General features: G+C 37.0%; 1 protein-coding gene across 2 annotated transcripts in view; it reads right to left on the reverse strand.

Moving 5' to 3' along the window:
* LOC127452695 (cell migration-inducing and hyaluronan-binding protein-like) overlaps window positions 1-22,213 on the reverse strand; it is a 301,080-nt gene that overhangs the window by 138,921 nt on the left and 139,946 nt on the right. For both annotated transcript variants that reach the window (XM_051718318.1, XM_051718314.1), the window contains exons 5-11: window positions 21,529-21,765; window positions 21,003-21,182; window positions 10,696-10,766; window positions 10,472-10,567; window positions 6,160-6,281; window positions 3,921-4,068; window positions 257-448 (exon numbers count right to left, since the gene is read on the reverse strand). In XM_051718318.1, the coding sequence (XP_051574278.1) occupies window positions 257-448; window positions 3,921-4,068; window positions 6,160-6,281; window positions 10,472-10,567; window positions 10,696-10,766; window positions 21,003-21,182; window positions 21,529-21,765 (1,046 nt within the window). The remainder of the gene's footprint in view (window positions 1-256; window positions 449-3,920; window positions 4,069-6,159; window positions 6,282-10,471; window positions 10,568-10,695; window positions 10,767-21,002; window positions 21,183-21,528; window positions 21,766-22,213) is intronic.

Raw genomic sequence — 22,213 nt, forward strand, 5'->3', positions numbered from 1 at the left:
CTGACTGAAAATAAATTCACCAACTGTTACTAACTGTTACTGTATATTTTATTAGTAGTATAGTAGAGAGAGGAAATGTTGGGACAGTATCAAAGAATGTCACGAGCCAAATTCAAACTCACTTTGCACACATGAGAAGCACAGTTCAATGCGTTTAGTCCATGCACCTACCATTGTACCACGGCTCTGACATTGCATTGCTTTATAAACAATCAAAGCACTATCAATGAGGAATTTCAGAGGAACAATAACTGACCTTCTACTTTGATCTGGTTCCTTGAGCAAGAGGGGCAAGGCAGGATGCTGAACTCCTCTGCTTGGTGCATGGAATAGTCCGTGCTGGCCACCACGATCCTGTCACCAAACGTCCAGCCATGAGGTTCATCAGCCAGCTCCAGAATACTGCAGTTAGACAAGGTGTCTATGGAGATGGAAGCCTCTGGACGCACTGTTGATGAACACATAAACACATAAGTAGTTTTTTTTTGTTTCTTTTTTCATCTGTTGGTCTACTTGGACTCTAAATATACCCAAATAGCATTTGGACACTTAGTTCACATTTAAAAATATATGAATCTCATTATATTGCATAATGAAATATCAAACAAAGTGGTATTTATTTTAAAGAAAGTTTGCACAAGCAAACTTTTCAAGCAAAACATTTCAGAAAAAGGTGAGCTTTTATTAGGTTTTAAATTCTAAAAAGAACAGACTGTTCATTTTTATTTTGACACTTTCTGGTTGTCAAACAGTGAAACATAGTTAAATGTGATGAACTACACCTGTAATTATTCTGCTAGCACACCTTTGTGAACCTGGAGGGAACTGACTTCATTCATCCACTAAAATCACTTTGAAACCAGTTGAAAAGTGGTCTAGATTCATTTGTTTGCAGATGCCACTAGATTTTATATTTTGTATTGAATGCAATGACATTCAGACATTTTGAGTGACTTAAGTGTCCAAATACTATTTGGGATCATTGTTCACTTGATACAAAGGCACTATCCAAAAGGAAACGAAATCATATTACTTGCTTAAAATTCTTTTGCAATAAAGCTATTATGTCGCAATAAATCATAATACATAACAAGAGAGAAGAATGGATTAGCAGAATGTTTTGCTATTTGTTTGCGGTTTGTTGGAGAAAGTTACACACTGGAATCAGAGGTTGAATTTATCATGTGAATGCAAGTCAGCAACAATACAACAACCAGACTCTTATTTGTCAGAATATGATGGGGAAAGACCTTCTTAATGGCACATTTATTTATAAATCAAAACCAGATGCAACCTTTAACAAAAGTAAAGTCATATGTTCTCTTTTCATGGTGGAATTTTATTAATCAACGGTGCAAACGTTGATAAGAAAACCACCAGAGGGGTGCTGAGAGCTAGAGTAGTGGCGAAAAACTTTGTTACATGTTATTTTGTTTCCTTTCCTTTCCTTATAAGATTAACTGAATGTACTAAAACTGAATTAATTTTGAAGGTATAATTATTTACCCATGTTTATATATATATATATATATTTTCATTTAGTTTTATTAAGCACATTACTTTATCCACGAGAAAATGAGCAAATCTAATGAACTTGGTCTGGTAATGGTAACATTTATTCATACTGTGATTGATTACTGCACAAAAAAATATTTAAAATGTGTTTGAAAAGAAAATTGACCATATCAATACCAGATCAAGAGCATTGCAAATTATGGTAGAATTCTGATTTGCAATAAGTTGGGGTAATGTCCATGCTACTTGGTAGCATTTGATCAACGAATATGGACCATTCTAGACTGATTTTGCAAGCAGATAGTGGCTTAAATTAAAATAAACTAATTTCAATCAGTAAACAAGATGTACTTGTTTACTAGTATGTACTATGATCCATTTTGGGAAAATAAAATCCTGCAACATGTGGTTGAAAAATCCAACACAGGGATTTTTGTGACCTCCAAGTTCTGGTAAAACTAATAATGGATTTGTAGCTTGAATCCTTGTGAGCAGTTTAATCTGATTGAGAATAAAATGTCTGTTTTGGTGCATTCCTGCACTTCACAAAGGAAAAAAATCTATGTAACAAATTATAGGCAGCAAAGTGCACACTTTATTTGACAAGTGCAAGAGATTAAGTTGTTTGTAAATAGCTAACATTTATCAGAAATTGTCTTAGCAGGCTGACACAAGTGAAAGTCATCAAAAATCCCTTATAAAGGACAATGAGCTTTTATTCAGTTTTAACAAAACTGTCATTACTTCTGACGGAAATTCAAAGTCAAATAAAACACCATTCATAACCCATCTTACTTACATATTTCAAAGTGAAATAGGATGTTCAATGGTGAAAAATGTAGCACACAATTTTATTTTGTCAATCAAGAAATTATTGGATTGTGAAAAGTGGCCTTTACATCCCGGAATGGAGTCATGGTGTTGGAAGGGAAGGGTTGAAAAAGTAAGAGGGATTCGTAAAATCAAATGAAATGTAAAGTCATTTCAGATGCGGAGCAAGTTATTAAATTTTGGAAACAAATTATGAAGACAAACTTTTTTTCATTCTGAAATATGTGCACCGTTGAATCAGGCACAATAAGGCCAGAAACGTGCAATAAGGAAGTAAATAGGGTTAATTATTATTATTATTTTTTTTTTTTTAACTCTGTTAAGGAACTCTGTGAGGCTTTAGGTGAGATAAGGTTAGGCTTCAGGTAAGCCATGAACCTGGGAGATTTGAATCCAATCCAAATTATTTGAACTATATCTTTTAATCCATTTGATATTAGGATCTATATTTATTAACTGGGATCCTTGGGTTGCTGCGTTATGAACTCTTAAAATTCCCCAAATGTTTGTTTCTGCATGGAAACGATGGAATGCGGCTGTGTCAAGTGACCCTGTGCTTATGCTGCGTTCACGTCATGTCAGAAATACTGCAATAACAAGATGGCAACTCAGAGATTCTACTCGGAGTCTTTCACGGCTTTGTTATTGCTAACAGCAAAATATGTATCAATTAATTAATTTACCTTGATATGTTGTTGCAAAATGTTTAAGAACAAAGAAAACGCTCCAAGTAACGTTGGCATAATAAGATGGCATATCAAACAGAAATGCTGAATGTGTTCATTACCTTAAACTGTTGAGGGTAATGAGGTTCACGTATTCGCTGCCATGTTAGTTATTTTACATGACGTCATGACTTCCAAGTTTACAACTTGTAATTACAAGCTCTACGAATACGTGAACGCATTTTACAATTCGGAATCTCGTAATTACTGTAATTCCGACATGATGTGAACGCACCATTACACAAGCCCAGAGATGTGAATTATAAAGGGTTATTAAAAGATAAAGTTTTAAACTCTGTCAACATTTATTCCAACATTTTTTCTTCTTTTGAACTCTAGAGAAATTTGGAAGACTATTCAAAATTTTATTTTCCATAGAAATTCAGTTTATGATTTAAGTTGTTATTCAATGGCATTTGGAATCATTGATGTCAAACCTGCCACACTGCATCTTGAAGCGCCAAGGTTGAATATGAGAAAGTGCAAATGAGATTTGCGAGCTACGGTAGAGGGGAAATGTTTAACAAATTTTTTGTTTAACATGCAAAGCTCATGACTTTAGAAGACTTAGCATACAGCCGCAAGTATAAAGTCACATGGTACACTTTTATGGCACTTTTTGTACTTTTTGGAACTCAACAGTGTCCATCTGCTTTCATTGCTTGGGAAAGAGTAGTGTGATCATTCTGCTAAACTTCTCCTTTTGTGTTCCCAAGAAGAAAGAAGAAATATAGGGTAGGAATTATCCCTTTAATACATAAATATACACACATTCATTTCTATATTCTATAAAATTGTATTCTGCTAAGTGTTGCTCTGGAAGCAAAGAGGAGATTGCTTCAAACCTACCAAGCTTGCCACACAGGAAACGCACACGGTAGTTGTGGCAAATCCCACCCACTTGATCTTTGTTGAGGCACACAAAGCCGTAGTTTCTGTCAAACTTGGAGAAGACTTCTCCTGTCATGTTGGCAGGGATGCCGTCAAGAGTTTCTGCCTGAAGGCAAAGGAGGACAGTTTTAAATACAGTTATGAAACAATAAAGACCCTCTCTTGCATAATGTTTACAATGTCAAAACTGGACTGGATTTGATTTATTTAGATAGATGATATACAGGTGCATCTCAATAAATTAGAATGTCGTGGAAAAGTTCATTTATTTCAGTAATTCAACTCAAATTGTGAAACTCGTGTATTAAATAAATTCAATGCACACAGACTGAAGTAGTTTAAGTCTTTGGTTCTTTTAATTGTGATGATTTTGGCTCACATTTAACAAAAACCCACCAATTCACTATCTCAAAAAATTAGAATACATCATAAGACCAATAAAAAAAATTTTTTTAGTGAATTGTTGGCCTTCTGGAAAGTATGTTCATTTACTGTATATGTACTCAATACTTGGTAGGGGCTCCTTTTGCTTTAATTACTGCCTCAATTCGGCGTGGCATGGAGGTGATCAGTTTGTGGCACTGCTGAGGTGGTATGGAAGCCCAGGTTTCTTTGACAGTGGCCTTCAGCTCATCTGCATTTTTTGGTCTCTTGTTTCTCCTTTTCCTCTTGACAATACCCCATAGATTCTCTATGGGGTTCAGGTCTGGTGAGTTTGCTGGCCAGTCAAGCACACCAACACCATGGTCATTTAACCAACTTTTGGTGCTTTTGGCAGTGTGGGCAGGTGCCAAATCCTGCTGGAAAATGAAATCAGCATCTTTAAAAAGCTGGTTAGTAGAAGGAAGCATGAAGTGCTCCAAAATGTCTTGGTAAACGGGTGCAGTGACTTTGGTTTTCAAATAACACAATGGACCAACACCAGCAGATGACATTGCACCCCAAATCATCACAGACTGTGGAAACTTAACACTGGACTTCAAGCAACTTGGGCTATGAGCTTCTCCACCCTTCCTCCAGACTCTAGGACCTTGGTTTCCAAATGAAATAGAAAACTTGCTCTCATCTGAAAAGAGGACTTTGGACCACTGGGCAACAGTCCAGTTCTTCTTCTCCTTAGCCCAGGTAAGACGCCTCTGACGTTGTCTGTGGTTCAGGAGTGGCTTAACAAGAGGAATACGACAACTGTAGCCAAATTCCTTGACACGTCTGTGTGTGGTGGCTCTTGATGCCTTGACCCCAGCCTCAGTCCATTCCTTGTGAAGTTCACCCAAATTCTTGAATCGATTTTGCTTGACAATCATAAGGCTGCGGTTCTCTCGGTTGGTTGTGCATCTTTTTCTTCCACACTTTTTCCTTCCATTCAACTTTCTGTTAACATGCTTGGATACAGCACTCTGTGAACAGCCAGCTTCTTTGGCAATGAATGTTTGTGGCTTACCCTCCTTGTGAAGGGTGTCAATGATTGTCTTCTGGACAACTGTCAGATCAGCAGTCTTCCCCATGATTGTGTAGCCTAGTGAACCAAACTGAGAGACCATTTTGAAGGCTCAGGAAACCTTTGCAGGTGTTTTGAGTTGATTAGCTGATTGGCATGTCACCATATTCTAATTTTTTGAGATAGTGAATTGGTGGGTTTTTGTTAAATGTGAGCCAAAATCATCACAATTAAAAGAACCAAAGACTTAAACTACTTCAGTCTGTGTGCACTGAATTTATTTAATACACAAGTTTCACAATTTGAGTTGAATTACTGAAATAAATGAACTTTTCCACGATATTCTAATTTATTGAGATGCACCTGTATTAGTGAGTATATCGACCAATATTAGTATTTGTTAACAATGGGCATTGGTCTGATTAGGCCAATATTAGAAGCAGTGTGCATTTCCAGTGTGACAAATGAACTGGAAGTAGTATCAGCTGTGATTTTTATAAAAAAATAACCACTAAATACACAAAATAACCACTTTTATTTCCAAGGCAATAACTGGACGCCACTTGCTGAATTAAATGTTCAGCATGATGGGGTCATGTGTCACACATAATGAGGTCATGTGACAATAATGTAGGATACTGCTGTTTTGAAAAATGTATTCTGTTTCATATACTATTCTTAAAAAAAAAAAAAAAACAGTAATAGTAAGCTAGTATTCCATTCCTAACATAGCCTATGTAAGCCCGCAAGTATGCTTACCTCAATATCTAAGGGGTTACTGCAGAGACGCTCTGGAAAAGCTTTGTGCAGTTCGGACAGTTTCTCCCAGTCCCCTGACCCCCACTCGTCATCACGGTCAAACCACTCTGTCCACTCAGCCTCTAAACACACACACACACACACACACACACACACACACACACACACACACTGATTAAAGCACAAGAGAACGCTGCATCTCTCCTGCATCATGCATTGCCCAGCAGACAGGCTCTGTGTAGATATTAGTCTCATTTACATCTTTAATCTTCCTGTTTTGCAATTCTGTCTGTCAAAGTGTATTTATGTGAGATAATTGCAGTTTGCCCTCCCTGCCTGCACAGCTAATCCTAAAGAGAATTCCGTCTACTTTTGTTGCCCTTTTTAAAAATAAATAAATAAAAACACTGATGCAAGCCATTCAAACAAAGGACATCCTCCTTGTATTTCTGCTATGATCAGCGTAAATCTCAAGTGTTCACACTGTACGGGGGATACTTAAAAATAATTAGAGGCTACTATAAATTAAAATGAGCCCTCCAATGCAAAAGGGCCTCAGAATCCACTCCAAGAGTGTGGTAGAACATTTACTGTAGATATTAACACAGGAAATGTAATTATAAATTGGTATATTGTAGTGTGTATTTTTAATTATTGTACATTGTGTTACTGTCATGTACCAATGTACCATAAAACATTACTTAATCCAGTGGTTCTTAACTTGTTTTGCTTTAGGACTCATATTTTACTTTGGACATCAAGTGGTGAGCCAACACGGTACCAAAATTGTTTATCATACAAAAAGTAAACACAAATGTCCTTATATAAAAAAGTGAACTTCATTAATATTACCATGAACTGCAAAGATCCAATAATATGCAAAAGGATTAACATGACATAGATACATTTAAAGTTTTCAAACCGCATGCTGTAAATAACAACAGGAATGTGGTTTACCAGCCTAACCCAATGGAACAAACACAGTGCCAGATATTGTATTAGTACTAACCATATTACCAAATGAATGATGAATCTGAGTCAAAATACAGTAGAATTTGACTGAACATGCAGCCTTTGATATCAACAATAAAAGATACCCTTTTGTTTATAAGTTATTAGGGCTGAACGATTTGGACAAACAGTCAAATTGTGATTATTTTGAAAAATATTGCGGTATGAACTGCGATATAACTAATATAGTGTATATATATATATATATATATATATATATATATATATATATATATACATTCTGAGATGCTATTCTTCTCACCACAATTGTACAGAGCAGTTATCTGTGTTACCATTGACTTTGTCAGTTCGAACCAGTCTGGCCATTCTCTGTTGACCTCTCATCAACAAGGAATTTCTGTCCACAGAACTGCTGCTCACTGGATGTTTTTTTGTTTTGGCACCATTCTGAGTAAATTCTAGAGACTGTTGTGCGTGAAAATCCAAGGAGATCAGCAGTTACAGAAATACTCAAACCAGCCCATCTGGCACCAACAACCATGCCACGCTCCAAATCAATAAGATCACATTTTTCCCCATTCTGATGGTTGATGTGAACATTAACTGAAGCTCCTGACTTATACCTGCATGATTTGATGCACTGCTGTCACATGATTGGCTGATTCGATAATCGCATGGATGTTATTATTGTTATTACCGACTTATAACATGTGCGCAAGTGTTGTTCTCAAAGCTGTTTAATTTTGAAGTCAAAAGCAGATAACTATAAGTCTCATGTAATCGCGGGTTAATTACATTGTTGGTTTTTTGAATAAGCTGACTTTTGATAGCTATGACCAGTGACGATTTCTCAGGGATAAATAAAAAATATTTATTTATTAGGCATATTACGCCAGCAGAGAAGGCTTTGCTGCCGTAATATGCCTAATAAATAAATAAATATTTTTTCATCCTTTCATTCTCATTGACCTTTTTTGCCTATGTATTTTCAATCGCTTTCCACTCCTAATTAATCTACAAACGAACAGCAAAAAACAAAAACAAATTATCCAATCAGAATTTATTCCTCGATGCTTACAAGCAAAGTGTGAAAACTGTTTCACAAACCACATGCCCGAAGCCATGCTCGTTAGCCGAAGCAGCACATGAGTCTGAGCTCCACCCTGTCAGGCTTTCAAAATTTCCGCAGAAATTAAGCTGTGTCCGAAACCGCCCCTATACCTGAGAACTGTCTCTTTCAGATGTGTCCGAAGAACTGATGAGTCACAAGTACACTGAACTGAGAACAGTATCTCGATCTGCTGCCTGAAACCGAGCATGCGTGTACCGAGGGTTAGAGTGTGTGGGGACGAAATGAAAGCTTCTTATGTACAGGGCAGCATATAAGGATAATAACACATAACATTCTGGAAATATGTTGTGTAATAATTGTCATAGTGTTGTCGACGATTATCTGGTCGCAAAAATTCACATCAATATTACATTGACAGTTGCGAGTCTCTGGCAGCCCGCGAGCCAGTACACAGTACACACTGAACTGAGAACTGTCTCTTTTGGACGTGTCCGAAAAACTGATGAGAACAGTACATTGAACTGAGAAAACAGTTCAGACTCAGAGTCTCGGACATGTCCACTGAGAACCGATGAGCTGCTGATACCGAGCATGCATGAACCGATGACTTGAATGAGGGGGTGAAATGTAAGTTTCTTTATGGTTTCTCATGGTTTTTGTGAAAAGTTGAGTTGATTAAGAAGACTTTTTTACTTTATATACTTTAGACATGTAGCTAAAACATCCGTGTTTGCACATCATTGCCCTTTTTGGGTGCTTTAGTTGAAAAACTTTAATGTACGAAACTTATCCAAGATTATTATTATTATTATTTAATTGAATAAAATATAAATCAGCTATATGCACTTACACATGGCTTTATTTGAATGTGTTTTGACTGTGTATTTTCATCCGCCGGGATAATAGCATTACGTATTAGTGACGTCATTGCGTGATGATGTAAACAAACTAGTGAATCGGTTTTTTGAACCGGTCCATTGAAACACTGTCCGAAAGAACCAGTTCGCGGAAAAGAATCAGACTTCCCATCTCTACACAGAATCCCTCAACAGTGTAAGTGAATAGGTATCTAAAGTCAGATTGTCAGATTCATCAGCCAATCAGATTGATTTATTTGTTCTTGTGGGTGTGGTCTTTAGGATATGTCCCATTCCAGGCCTTCTAGCTGGCCTTGAGTGACGCTATCACACTTTAAGTGATGTACGTAATTTGAAAGCGAAGAGCGCGAGATCTTGCTTACGAGTCGACTGTCATCACCATTGAGAAAGAGATCCTTATGGATTTCAAAACCTAAGATGTTCTGCATGATCGTGCGATTGATTAATTTAACAGGAAAGGAGGACTGATTTTCACTTCAAGCAAATTGGTAAGTGCTTTTTGCATTGTTATAGCAACATCAGGAGTTTTCTAAGTGTAAATTAGGCTGCTTGAGCATTCAGTGTCAGATCAAGTTTTGAAAAGTAACCATGTACCCTGACAAAACAAAATTTATTGTAAACAAAATTTTAATTGCAAATATTATTAGAGAGCTTTTTCTTGGTATTAGACCTCCTTGGTTGCGTGGACGTGTTTTTAAAATTTCAATTGGTATTATTAGTTGACTGCCACATAATGTATGATACGGTGTCTTATTCATTGTGAAACTGTGTTTTCTTAATGGCATGAATCACACTGAAGGCCTAGACTTAAAATGCACGGGCCGCGGCTGGTTACGACTCATAACTTATGTGCGTCTTGCTGTTAATGTCATGCTCAGTGTCGGCTGGGAGAGGCGGCTGTTAAATTTACTGCTGCTGTTTCTGCCTCACAAATCCACCAATTTGCACGGTGATGTCGGCATAAATAAAACAACATGTTTGATGTACTGTAGCACCAGGACATGACACCATTGTTTGGCAAATTCAAAAAGCTGTACCGCTACAATACAATCTACTTGCCGTTTGCCATCTATCTTCTTGCTTATGTACTGGAAGTGTGTTGCTCTGTTTTCCTGTGAGCGCTCAGTACCGCCTCTCGCGCTTGTTTTTAATTACACTACAATGTGTTTGTTTATGTATCGTACAATACATATGGTATTGTATTGTGAGCGTTGTATCGTACGATACAATACGATATGATATTTTTTTACACCCTAATATATATACAGAATTCTCCTCAGAATTCCACAGATCTTGAACAGAAAAATCTGGGGGGAAAAATGTTGTCTGTAGATTGCATATAGGCTTGGCCATTGGTGTGTCTTCTAGAGATGGTAAGGTGTGTTTGTACCTTGTACCCACTGACTGATGGTGGTGATGGTAAAATGCTCTCCGTAACCTGACTGGAACACCCGTGAGCTCCTTGCCTCAGAAGAAGCCTTGATTCCTGAACACACACACAGGCACACAGAAAAGGTCAGCATCAGGAGAGAAGCAGGTTGGTTTTAAGATATTTCCTTTCATGGTGTTTGTGAATTCCATTGCAGGGCAAATAAGTGGGTAGAAGAGTCTCACCCTGATAGATAGCGTGATCCTCTACCACTGACGACGCATCACCCTTCACTGTAATAAAACTCCACGGATGCCTGCAGAAAGACACATTTTGAAATGAGCGGAAAATATGTGAGCATGGTCCAAAATGCACTTTTTTGTGACACTTGCAGACAGCTATTGAATTGTACAGACCATAAACATTACATCTCACTGACCATGTATGTACATGCATTATTTCCTTTGTTTTTCCTTTTTACAAAGACATTCTGATCCGAAGATATCCCTCTAAGCCATTTTGAATAGAAGTCAATGGGGTTTGTTGCTAGAGTGCTCTAAATGGTTGCTAGGGCATGGCTAAGTAGTTTCCAAAGTGATATTCAAAGACTGCTTGCTAACCGAGTAAAACAAGCCAACCCTGAAGTTTCTATGACTTTCTGATCCGGAGATATGATCCGACAAATTTCTTGCCAATGTTATGTCAATGGGATTTTTTGGGGCAGTTTTTTGCCCCCCCAGGGGTACATCATACCCCCGATCGCTTAGAAAAGTCATAGCACACTTCTCCTCAATAAGCCGGTCAATTTGACAACTCATTTGTGGGTCTACGACAAACGGTGCGGAATGAGTACATTTTTGTCCGGAAGAATAATAATAAGTATGTGAGATAATAATAGTTAACCGCTACGCAAGCACCACTAATAAGTATGTGAGATAATAATAGTGATACCTTGCTACGCAAGCACCACCAATAATACGTTTAAATAGTATTTAAGTAGTTTGGCTTTTTCAAGCCAAATTACTGACTGTGATTTGTGCACCCTGAACAGCACTGAGGAAAGTAACAGGTAACACATGACAATGCCTTTTATGTGGCACTTCAGAAGACGTCAGACAATATTTATAAATATAATGATAAATATGAATAATGATGCTGAGAATTTGTAATAATGATTCAAATGAAAACAAAAACATATTATAAAGTTAAAGTATTTTCTAAAGCTGGCTCTACACTAGGGTGACCAGACGTCCCGGTTTTTGACGGTCTGTCCCCGACTGGAGCTGTCCCCGGAAATGTCCCCGTTTTTACTGCCTGTTCAAAACAGTCCGCAAAGTGAAAATAAATGGCAAGAAAGCCACTATTAAAGCCTGCTTTCAACAAGGTTTACCATGTACTGTGTGTAATTTTTGCGACCAGATAATCGTCGATAACACTATGACAATTATTACACAACATTTTCCAACAGAGGGGGATGCTCACTATAGCTGCTTTAAGTCATTCGTCTTCCTTTACTGATTACTTGTTCACGCTAGTTTTGCCATTAAGAACTGGACCAGGGAGCAAGTGCAATTGAAAAGAAACAGCATCATCGTTTTCAGCTTCGAGGTGAGGCACATACTAGCTATGTTATAAACAAGTTATATTATTGCGTATTATATACATTTATTGCATTTAAAATAAGAATACAACATTAATAATAAATGAAATGTGGAATAAAGTATCTGCAAAGAACAACAATAAATGTAAATCACATTACATCATAGATTACATTGCGCCTTGCTGGGAAACAAGTGACTGAAAAGAAGCATCATAATGCATAAGAGTTTATCAAAATAAATAGAATTATAATTAAGAAAAACAGGTCCATGTGAGATACCATATGAGATAACTGATAGAAACAGTTAGGTGAAATAGTGTAATAATAATAATAATAATAATTATTATTATACAATATTTAATATCTTTGTGTCATGACTACAAAGTGGGAAAAAAAATCCCCAACAATATGAGGCATCTAAGGGGGGCAATCAGCCCTTCAGAAATGAATTTCAGTGAATTTCATATTAAGTGTTTAATATGATTATAGTTGTAATGCTGAGGGAAATGGTAGTCAAGTGAGCTCATTTCTTTTGAAATTCCTCTGCCAGTTTGCCAGGTAAAGGTGAAGGAAAAAAGGAGAAGAGAAGGAATTTTAGAAGAGAGTAAGAAGAGTGATGCAAAGAGTGTGACCAAGGGCAGGTGTTTTGGCCATGGGTGTCACACATGCAGACTGTTTTGCTGTGATCTTCTAACTCTTCAGTTAGAGGTATGACATACTTGCTGATTAAAAATGGTGGAGGGGTGACACACATAACAACTCATCGTAACTATCTCTCTCTGATCCCAGTCACGTGGAGCTCGCAAAAATAATAACATGAGTAAAACTGCAATTGAGTTGGGGTGTTTTTAGACCTGTAGCTTTCTTGATTGTAGAAAATAGTTGCATTTTCTTCATGGTTCGGTTGGCTTTCACAAAGTTTTATTTTAAAATGCACCAAAACTGTAAAATGTCAGTCAAGGTTATTTTTATCTGTCATTAGTTGCTGCAGAATGACAGAATCATTTTAATCAGCATCTTAATATGCAGCTGAGTGTGATTTTTCTTTTTTAAACGTTCCGATCAGCTTGTCATCTTGTCAGTTCTTCTCAGTGAAAAAATATTTTTTTTTACTGACATTTACCGTAAATAATTACATATTTTTTCTCTTTTCATAATATGAGAATATACCTGTAAAATACAGAAAAAACAAGTTTTTCAATAAATCTACTGTAAAAGTACAGTCAAAGTCTGTAACTTTAAATTATAAGAAAACTGTAAACAAATTTTACGGTTTTGAGTGTTAATTAAGTAGATATCAGTGTAAAATCACAGTTATCAGTGTAAAAACACTGACCAATAATTTTTTTTTTTTTTTTTTTTTTTACATTTTTTCTGCTTTGTGCACATTTATGTTTTTTACGCATGTTTGCTGTAAATTACTTCCAATACAGTGTAATAAAAAAATACGACAACTGAAACTTAACAGTACTTTTCTGTTTTCTAACATTAAATGCATGGTACATTTATTTAAGTTCCACATCAACAAAGACATTACATTTAACCAAAAGCACTAGCTTAACATCTGCATTTGACCAAACCTGGACTTCTGGTAAAATATTAATGATTTAAAAGTAAAAATATATTTGGACAGGGATATTTTAATCTCTACGCTCTAGCACAATACTTGTTTTTATTATAATGCACTGGTCCTTCATACACACACAGAAACACCCACCGGAAATAAAATAATAAAGGATATTTTGATTCAAATAATTTAATAATGTCAAACTGTTAAAGCTAGGGTGTGCAATCTTTTCCAGAAACATTTTTTGTTATACTGGCTGAGGTCTCTTCACATCCTGATAGCTATCAATAATTTAAGTGGTCTAAATGTAAAAAAAAATAAATGTGTGTGTATATATATATATATATATATATATATATATATATATATATATATATATATCTTCTGTGGAAGGGACAGGACTAAAAAAATGATCGACCAATCACTGCATTCGGTCCAAATGTAATGATAGGATGTCCTTCCTGTCTGTCAATCTATATTTGCATACTGCCACGCAACTTGTTCGTGCAGACAATCACACGTCATCAGCGCGGGTTCCTTGACGCTGTGCAGAGCGAGCACGAGAATGGAAGGCGAACTGCAGCTACCTTATGTTCCTCCTGAACCACCAGTAAAAACAACAAAATACAGACCGTGTTAGAAACTTCTGCAATGAAAAAACGTCTGGATCAAGAGCGTGCTAAAAGCAGAATTAACATTGGCATTGCTTTTCCACGCTGGAGGCAACTGCGGGACTCAAAGGGTCTGAAAAATGATGCCATGGTTGCTGTTTTTCTTTTGGACATGGTTTGATTTGTTTTTGATATATTTTGATAATGTAATTAAGTATTTAGCTCATGTTGTTTGTGTACATTTACAAATTATCTCAACGCTAATAGCAGCTACAGTGTAAAATGATTTTTTTTTTTTTTTTTTTTACATGAGGTAATCTGAAACCGCGATCGATTCCACCAACACGTCTCTCCTCCTGGTGCTTAGACTCTGCTCTGTGTGTGTGTTCATGTGTGATTGAGGAGGTGTGGCTTTGGAGACACGGGTTCTATGCTTTCAAAGCTAGCTTGCTAACTGCTATCCTCTCTGGATTACACACCCTAGCTTTAAGTAATTTGTTACCCCTCTCTTTTAAAATGTGGTAAATTGTAATATCATCTTATATTTGGCAGAATACAACTTTATTGTAAACCACAGAAAATGAGGTCAGCAAACAGTTCTGTGTTGTGATTGGACAAAATCGTCCTTGCCGGAACTGTTCAGCCAAAGAATGCCTGAGAATCAACTGTTTGAATCCGAGCGCCAGCTGCGCCGGGAGAGCTGTCTGAAGAAGGAAGAGACAGCCTGGCTGCACAAGTCTGTGTTCACGCCAGGTGTTAATGTTTAGCATCAACTAAAGGTAATGTCTTGGTTTTATTTTTGTCAAATATCTGCTGCTTTGCTGGGAGTGAAAACGGCTTACTTTGTTTTGTTACTTTATTATGAATAGCGGCGTTCTGATGTCAAGCTAAGTGATTTAGTGCAAGCTAACAGCAAGGTTAAGCTAAGTTGTCAAAGTGTACAGATTTAAGCTATCATAACAATACCAGAGCTGAAGTTTTAACCCCTTTAACGAGCTGAGGCACGTTAGTCTTAGAAATTTAATTTTATGGTGCATCTGTTAAGTTCAGTACAGGCAAACAAACGTTACTTAGTTTGTAGTGGTCGTTGTTGTATTATTGAGCTTATTTTTAATGTGCTAACTTGGCAGTAAAAGTGAAAGATGCAGTTAGCTCTTGATAGAAGTCCAAAGAGCTAATGTTACATGTGATTATTGTCATAAAGCTGACTAAGGTAATAATGAAAACCTTGTTAAATCTGTGTGGCATTTTGACACAGAAAATGTGTGGGAACCGTATTTAAATAGTGATTACAATTAAACTTATAGTGGATTTTAACCCTTATCTTATTTCTGTCCTTTTTTATTTTTTCATTTTTCTTTTTTTTTCTCTTTTTTGTCACTTCTGTCCCTGATATGTCAGAAAACCTCAGTTCAACCCAGTCATCAGGACCATATTTGGCTGTGTTCCCACATGTCTTCAGAAGATTCCTACAAGCAAACAGACGTGACCCAGGTATGTTTTTTTGGTTGTGTTCACACAACATTAGAAAATGGAATAACCAAATTGATGCAGTATGAAGGCTGGAATGTTAGTGCTACAACTACACATACTATGATTCAATAATTCAGTATTAGGTTCTGTGATTGGCCCTTGTGCTTTGTTATATATGTATTACATATATATGTAAAAATATTAAGAACACTTTACTCTATTATTTCACCATTTCAGTTCTACTTAATTATATGTGTGTGTGTGTATATATATATATATATATATATATATATATATATATATATATATATATATATATATATATAGATAGATAGATAGATAGATACACACACACACACACATACAGTGCATCCGGAAAATATTCACAGCGCTTCACTTTTTCCACATTTTGTTATGTTACAGCCTTATTCCAAAATGGATTAAATTCATTATTTTCCTCAAACTTCTACAAACAATACCCCATAATGACAACGTGAAAGAAGTTTGTTTGAAATCTTTGCAAATTTATTAAAAAAAAAAAAAGAAAAAAAAAAATCATATGTACATAAGTATTCACAGCCTTTGCCATGACACTCAAAATTGAGCTCAGGTGCATCCTGTTTCCACTGATCATCCTTGAGATGTTTCTACAACATGACTGGAGTCCACCTGTGGTAAATTCAGTTGATTGGACATGATTTGGAAAGGCACACACCTGTCTATTTAAGGTCCCACAGTTAACGGTGCATGTCAGAGTACAAATCAAGCCATGAAGTCCAAGGAATTGTCTGTAGACCTCCGAGACAGGATTGTATTGAGGCACAGATCTGGGGAAGGGTACAGAAAAATTTCTGCAGCATTGAAGGTCCCAATGAGCACAGTGGCCTCCATCATCCGTAAATGGAAGAAGTTTGGAACCACCAGGACTCTTCCTAGAGCTGGCCGCCCGGCCAAACTGAGCGATTGGGGGAGAAGGGCCTTAGTCAGGGAGGTGACCAAGAACCCGATGGTCACTCTGACAGAGCTCCAGCATTTCTCTGTGGAGAGAGGAGAAACTTCCAGAAGAACAACCATCTCTGCAGCACTCCACCAATCAGGCCTGTATGGTAGAGTGGCCAGACGGAAGCCACTCCTCAGTAAAAGGCACATGACAGCCCGCCTGGAGTTTGCCAAAAAGCACCTGAAGGACTCTCAGACCATGAGAAACAAAGATTGAACTGTTTGGCCTGAATGGCAAGCATCATGTCTGGAGGAAACAAGGCACCGCTCATCACCTGGCCAATACCATCCCTACAGTGAAGCATGGTGGTAGCAGCATCATGCTGTGGGGATGTTTTTCAGCGGCAGGAACTGAGAGACTAGTCAGGATCGAGGGAAAGATGAATGCAGCAATGTACAGAGACATCCTTGATGAAAACCTGCTCCAGAGCGCTCTGGACCTCAGACTGGGGCAAAGGTTCATCTTCCAACAGGACAACGACCCTAAGCACACAGCCAAGATAATAAAGGAGTGGCTGCGGGACAACTCTGTGAATGTCCTTGAGTGGCCCAGCCAGAGCCCAGACTTGAACCCGATTGAACATCTCTGGAGAGATCTGAAAATGGCTGTGCACCGACGCTCCCCATCAAACCTGATGGAGCTTGAGAGGTCCTGCAAAGAAGAATGGGAGAAGCTGCCCAAAAATAGGTGTGCCAAGCTTGTAGCATCATACTCAAAAAGACTTGAGGCTGTAATTGGTGCCAAAGGTGCTTCAACAAAGTATTGAGCAAAGGCTGTGAATACTTATGTACATGTGATTTATTTTCTCATTTTTTATTTTTAATAAATTTGCAAAGATTTCAAACAAACTTCTTTCACGTTGTCATTATGGGGTATTGTTTGTAGAATTTTGAGGAAAATAATGAATTTAATCCATTTTGGAATAAGGCTGTAACATAACAAAATGTGGAAAAAGTGAAGCGCTGTGAATACTTTCCGGATGCACTGTATATATGTGTATGTATGTGTGTGTGTGTATACAGTTGTGCTCAAAATTTTGCATAGCCTTGGAGAATTGGTAATATATGTAGCATTTTTAAAGAAAACATGAGTGAGCAGGCAAAACACATTTCTTTTATTTCTTATGGGATTCATATTCAACTGTAGGTTATAACAGAATGGCACAATCATAAAACAAAACATGGCAACAAAGAAAAAAATGAAATGACCCCTGTTCAAAAGTCTGCACACCCTTAGTTCTTAATACTATGTATTGCCCCCTTTAGCATCAATGACAGCGTGCAGTCTTTTGTAATAGTTGTCTATGAGGCCCCAAATTCTTGCAGGTGGTATAGCTGCCCATTCGTCTTGGCAAATTGCCTCCAGGTCATGCAAAGTCTTTGGTTGTCTTGCATGAACCGCACGTTTGAGACCTCCCCAGAGTGGCTCGATGATATTAAGGTCAGGAGACTGTGATGGCCACTCCAGAACCTTCACCTTTTTCTGCTGTAATCACTGGAGGGTCAACTTGGCCTTGTGCTTAGGGTCATTGTCGTGCTGGAAAGTCCAAGAGCGTCCCATGCGCAGCTTTCATGCAGAAGAATGCAAGTTGTCTGCCAGTATTTTCTGATAACATGCTGCATTCATCTTGCCATCAATTTTCACAAGATTCCCCGTGCCTTTAGAGCTCACACAGCCCAAAAACATCAGTGAGCCACCACCATGCTTCACAGTGGGGATGGTATTCTTTCCACTATAGGCCTTGTTGACCCCTCTCCAAACATAGCGCTTATGGTTGTGACCATAAAGCTCTATTTTGGTCTTGTCACTCCAAATTACATTGTGCCAGAAGCTGTGAGGTGTGTCAAGGTGTTGTCGGGCATATTGTAACCGGGCTTTTTTGTGGCATTGGCGCAGTAAAGGCTTCTTTCTGGCAACTCGACCATGCAGCTCATTTTTATTCAAGTATCGTCGTATTGTGCTCCTTGAAACAACCACACTGTCTTTTTCCAGAGCAGCCTGTATTTCTCTGAGGTTACCTGTAGGTTTTTCTTTGTATCCCGAACAATTCTTCTGGCAGTTGTGGCTGAAATCTTTCTTGGTCTACCTGACCTTGGCTAGGTATCAAGAGATCCCCGAATTTTCCACTTCTTAAGTGATTGAACAGAACTGACTGGCATTTTCAAGGCTTTGGATATCTTTTTATATCCTTTTCCATCTTTATAAAGTTCCATTACCTTGTTACGCAGGTCTTTTGACAGTTCTTTTCTGCTCCCCATGGCTCCGTATCTAGCCTGCTCAGTGCATCCACGTGAGAGCTAACAAACTCATTGACTATTATTCACAGACACTAATTGCAATTTAAAAAGCTACAGGTGTGGGAAATTAAACTTTAATTGCCATTTAAACCTGTGTGTGTCACCTTGTGTGTCTGTAACAAGGCCAAACATTCAAGGGCATGTAAACTTTTGATCAGGGCCATTTGGGTGATTTCTGTTATCATTATGATTTAAAAAGGAGCCAAACAACTATGTGATAATAAATGGCTTCATATGATCATTATACTTAAAAGATATTTTCAAAATCAATGCCAAAATTTCACAATTTCTGCCAGGGTATGCAAACATTTGAGCACAACTGTATGTAACTACGCTATTTTTTCTGTTAGTCAGACAATGTCTCTCAAGAGCAGCTTAATGCTTCATTTGCAGCTCAGTGGGCAGAGGGAGTCAGGTTTGACACACAGTGCTCTTTTTATTGAATCAAATTGTTTTGAGTCTTGAATTAAGAATCGATTTAAATCTAATTATAACACCAAGAATCGGAATCAAACTGAATCGTGAGACTGCCCCAAATTCCCACCCCTGCATGGCAGTACCACCATGTCCAAATAATATTTTCCCCATGTAATCATAATCTGAATCTTTTAATAAATGTATACTGATACAGTCCATACTACAGATAAATTGAGAATTATATATAAGGTAATTAGTGCTGTTATTCACATTATTGTTTATATTTTAGATACACATTATTATAAATCTTTAAAACCTTAGAAGCATTATTGTGAAGATCCACAGTAACCATTTCCATTTTGACCAGTTTATTTTGAATGGTAGGTTCAGTTGTCATGATTGTTGAATTTCAACTGTCAAAATAAAAGATTGAAAGCATGTATTGTTGTTGTGCGTTCTGGCCAATAGCTTCACATTGTTTTAAAAGCAATAGTGTATTGGTTGGTATGTATTTAAGTAAAATTAAAGTACACCATTCTTTTATCTGCTGAAGTAAAATGTTCACATAATTAAACATATTGATTCCTGTATAAAACCTGTAATTTGAAGAAAAAAGAACCACAAAAATAGGTATACTTATAAGAAAATATTGTAAAATTGGTAGACCTTAAGGTGGTTTTAACAAACTTAAAATGTTATTACATCCCAAGCACTGTAAATGAATTGGAAAGTGTTGCATATTTAATGGATTATTTTATTTTAGAAATTTAAAATTTTCTATGAATTTCTGTGAATATATTGAAAGATCACATAAAATAAAAGCTTAGATCTGTGAACACACTAACCATGAACTTTTATATAGGGTTAATTACATGTAATTTTACCAATATTTAACGGTTATCCACCGGAACATTTATTGACATATTACCTCTGTTGAAAATTTGTAAATAAGATTTAAAAAACAATAAAGTGACTGTTAATTTAAATAATTTTTCTTTATTTTACTTTTACATGTTTTTATTTTGACAGGCGCATGTTGTAGATTTATTGAATAATTCTATGAAACAACATAATTCTGCTGTTATTTAAAAGATAGCAACCTTCAAATTGTGGGCTTTAATTGTATTTATGCAGTATTTCCTTGATTTTATTACATTTTAGAGATGTTTTCTAACAATAACAATTTGTAATTCTACTCAAATTTGGTCGTAAAATTACAAAGAATATATACAGGGAAAAGCTGTAATTTTACAGTAATTCATTGTTGAATTTAGTATTTTACTGTAATTTTATAGTAACTGTTTGGCAACTTTTGCTGCCGGACATTTTACTGTTTTTTTTTTTTACTTTTGTTTTTTTTTACAGTGTGGTTTGGAACAAAATGAAGAATGATGACAGAATGGGGGGGGGGGGGGGGGGGGGCAACTATCAGTTTAAGAGCTAAAGTAAACACTTATCTTGGATCAGATTGTTTGAAATTCCTTGCTTGGTTTAAGCTAATGCTGACTTTCAAAGCAAATTCTTAATAGGTCATGGATCAGCATGTATGAGCAAGTTTTTCCAACACTTGGAAATGGGTAACATTACCGGAAGCCAAGTCGATGGAAGTGCCGACTGCCCAGCTTAGTGAGAGCCTTTTTAGCCAAATCCTCCAGGTTGTTGGATCCTTCATCATTAACCACCATAGCCAAGATCTGCCCATTTTCCACATCGTCTACATACTGGGCCAGTCGCCTACTTTCATCCTTGCTCCTATATGTGTCAAACCTGAACACACACACAAACATAAATGTTGGTCAAATTAATCTTGGCAGAGTCAAGAAAAGTTACAGAAGCCAGCAAGCATACTCTGCGGTTCTGAGAATGAATGATTGTTTTGAAGACAGTGATTCTTTTCTGTGATGAAAAATAGTCTCAGATCAATCACCTGCAACAATGCCAACTTGGAAGCAGCTTTTGTTTTGACAGTCGATTTGAAATTACTGTTCCAAGTCCAACTATATTAAAACAACCAGTTTGTTTTATATGATGTACTAAAGTAACAAACTCTAATCTATCATAAAGCAAAAACCCATTCATTCAAACAAACTTGAACCTGGAGTCAAGCACTGACCTATCAGAGTGAAGGACCTCCCCAGTCTTGGTGTTGATGACATGAATGATGATGCCTCTGTTGCCCCAGCTCCTCTTAAAGTGGTAACTGTTCTCATTGCCTTGCGCAGGATGGAGTGATTTGTTTAGGAATGTCCATGACAGCTTTTGTTCTCCGTGGATCTCCAAAGTACCTCCAGTCCCAACACCAATGTACTTTCGACCAAAATAACTGTGTTGGTCATCACTGTCATCAGATCTGAGTACAACGTAAATGTTCAGATTGTCCCATACTTGGACCAAAGCATTATGTTCAACTGACTGCAGCCTTTAGGGCACTTACACACTACAATTTACAATACATCACTGAAACACTGAGTCCATTTATTTTGATGACAGTGACGTAGACAAAAAATGCAAGGGTTTGCGTTCCGCCATGCAACCAAAAGTTGAGAAAATTCAAACATTTGCTAAATGCACGTATTGAAAAATTTAAAGTGCAAAAGTGACATTCCATCATTCAACCAAAAGCTGAGAAAATTGTAATTGTGGTTGTATCACATGTAGCACAAAAATGCTATCCGCAAAAGTGACATTCCATCACGTGACCAGAAATTGAGAAAAGCTTTTACTTTGGCTACAGTGCATGTAACGGTAAACACAAAATGCAGAAGTGACATTCCATCATGCAACCAACAGTTGAGAAA

The sequence above is a fragment of the Myxocyprinus asiaticus genome, chromosome 2 (genome assembly GCF_019703515.2).
Source record: "Myxocyprinus asiaticus isolate MX2 ecotype Aquarium Trade chromosome 2, UBuf_Myxa_2, whole genome shotgun sequence".
NCBI lineage: Eukaryota > Metazoa > Chordata > Actinopteri > Cypriniformes > Catostomidae > Myxocyprinus > Myxocyprinus asiaticus.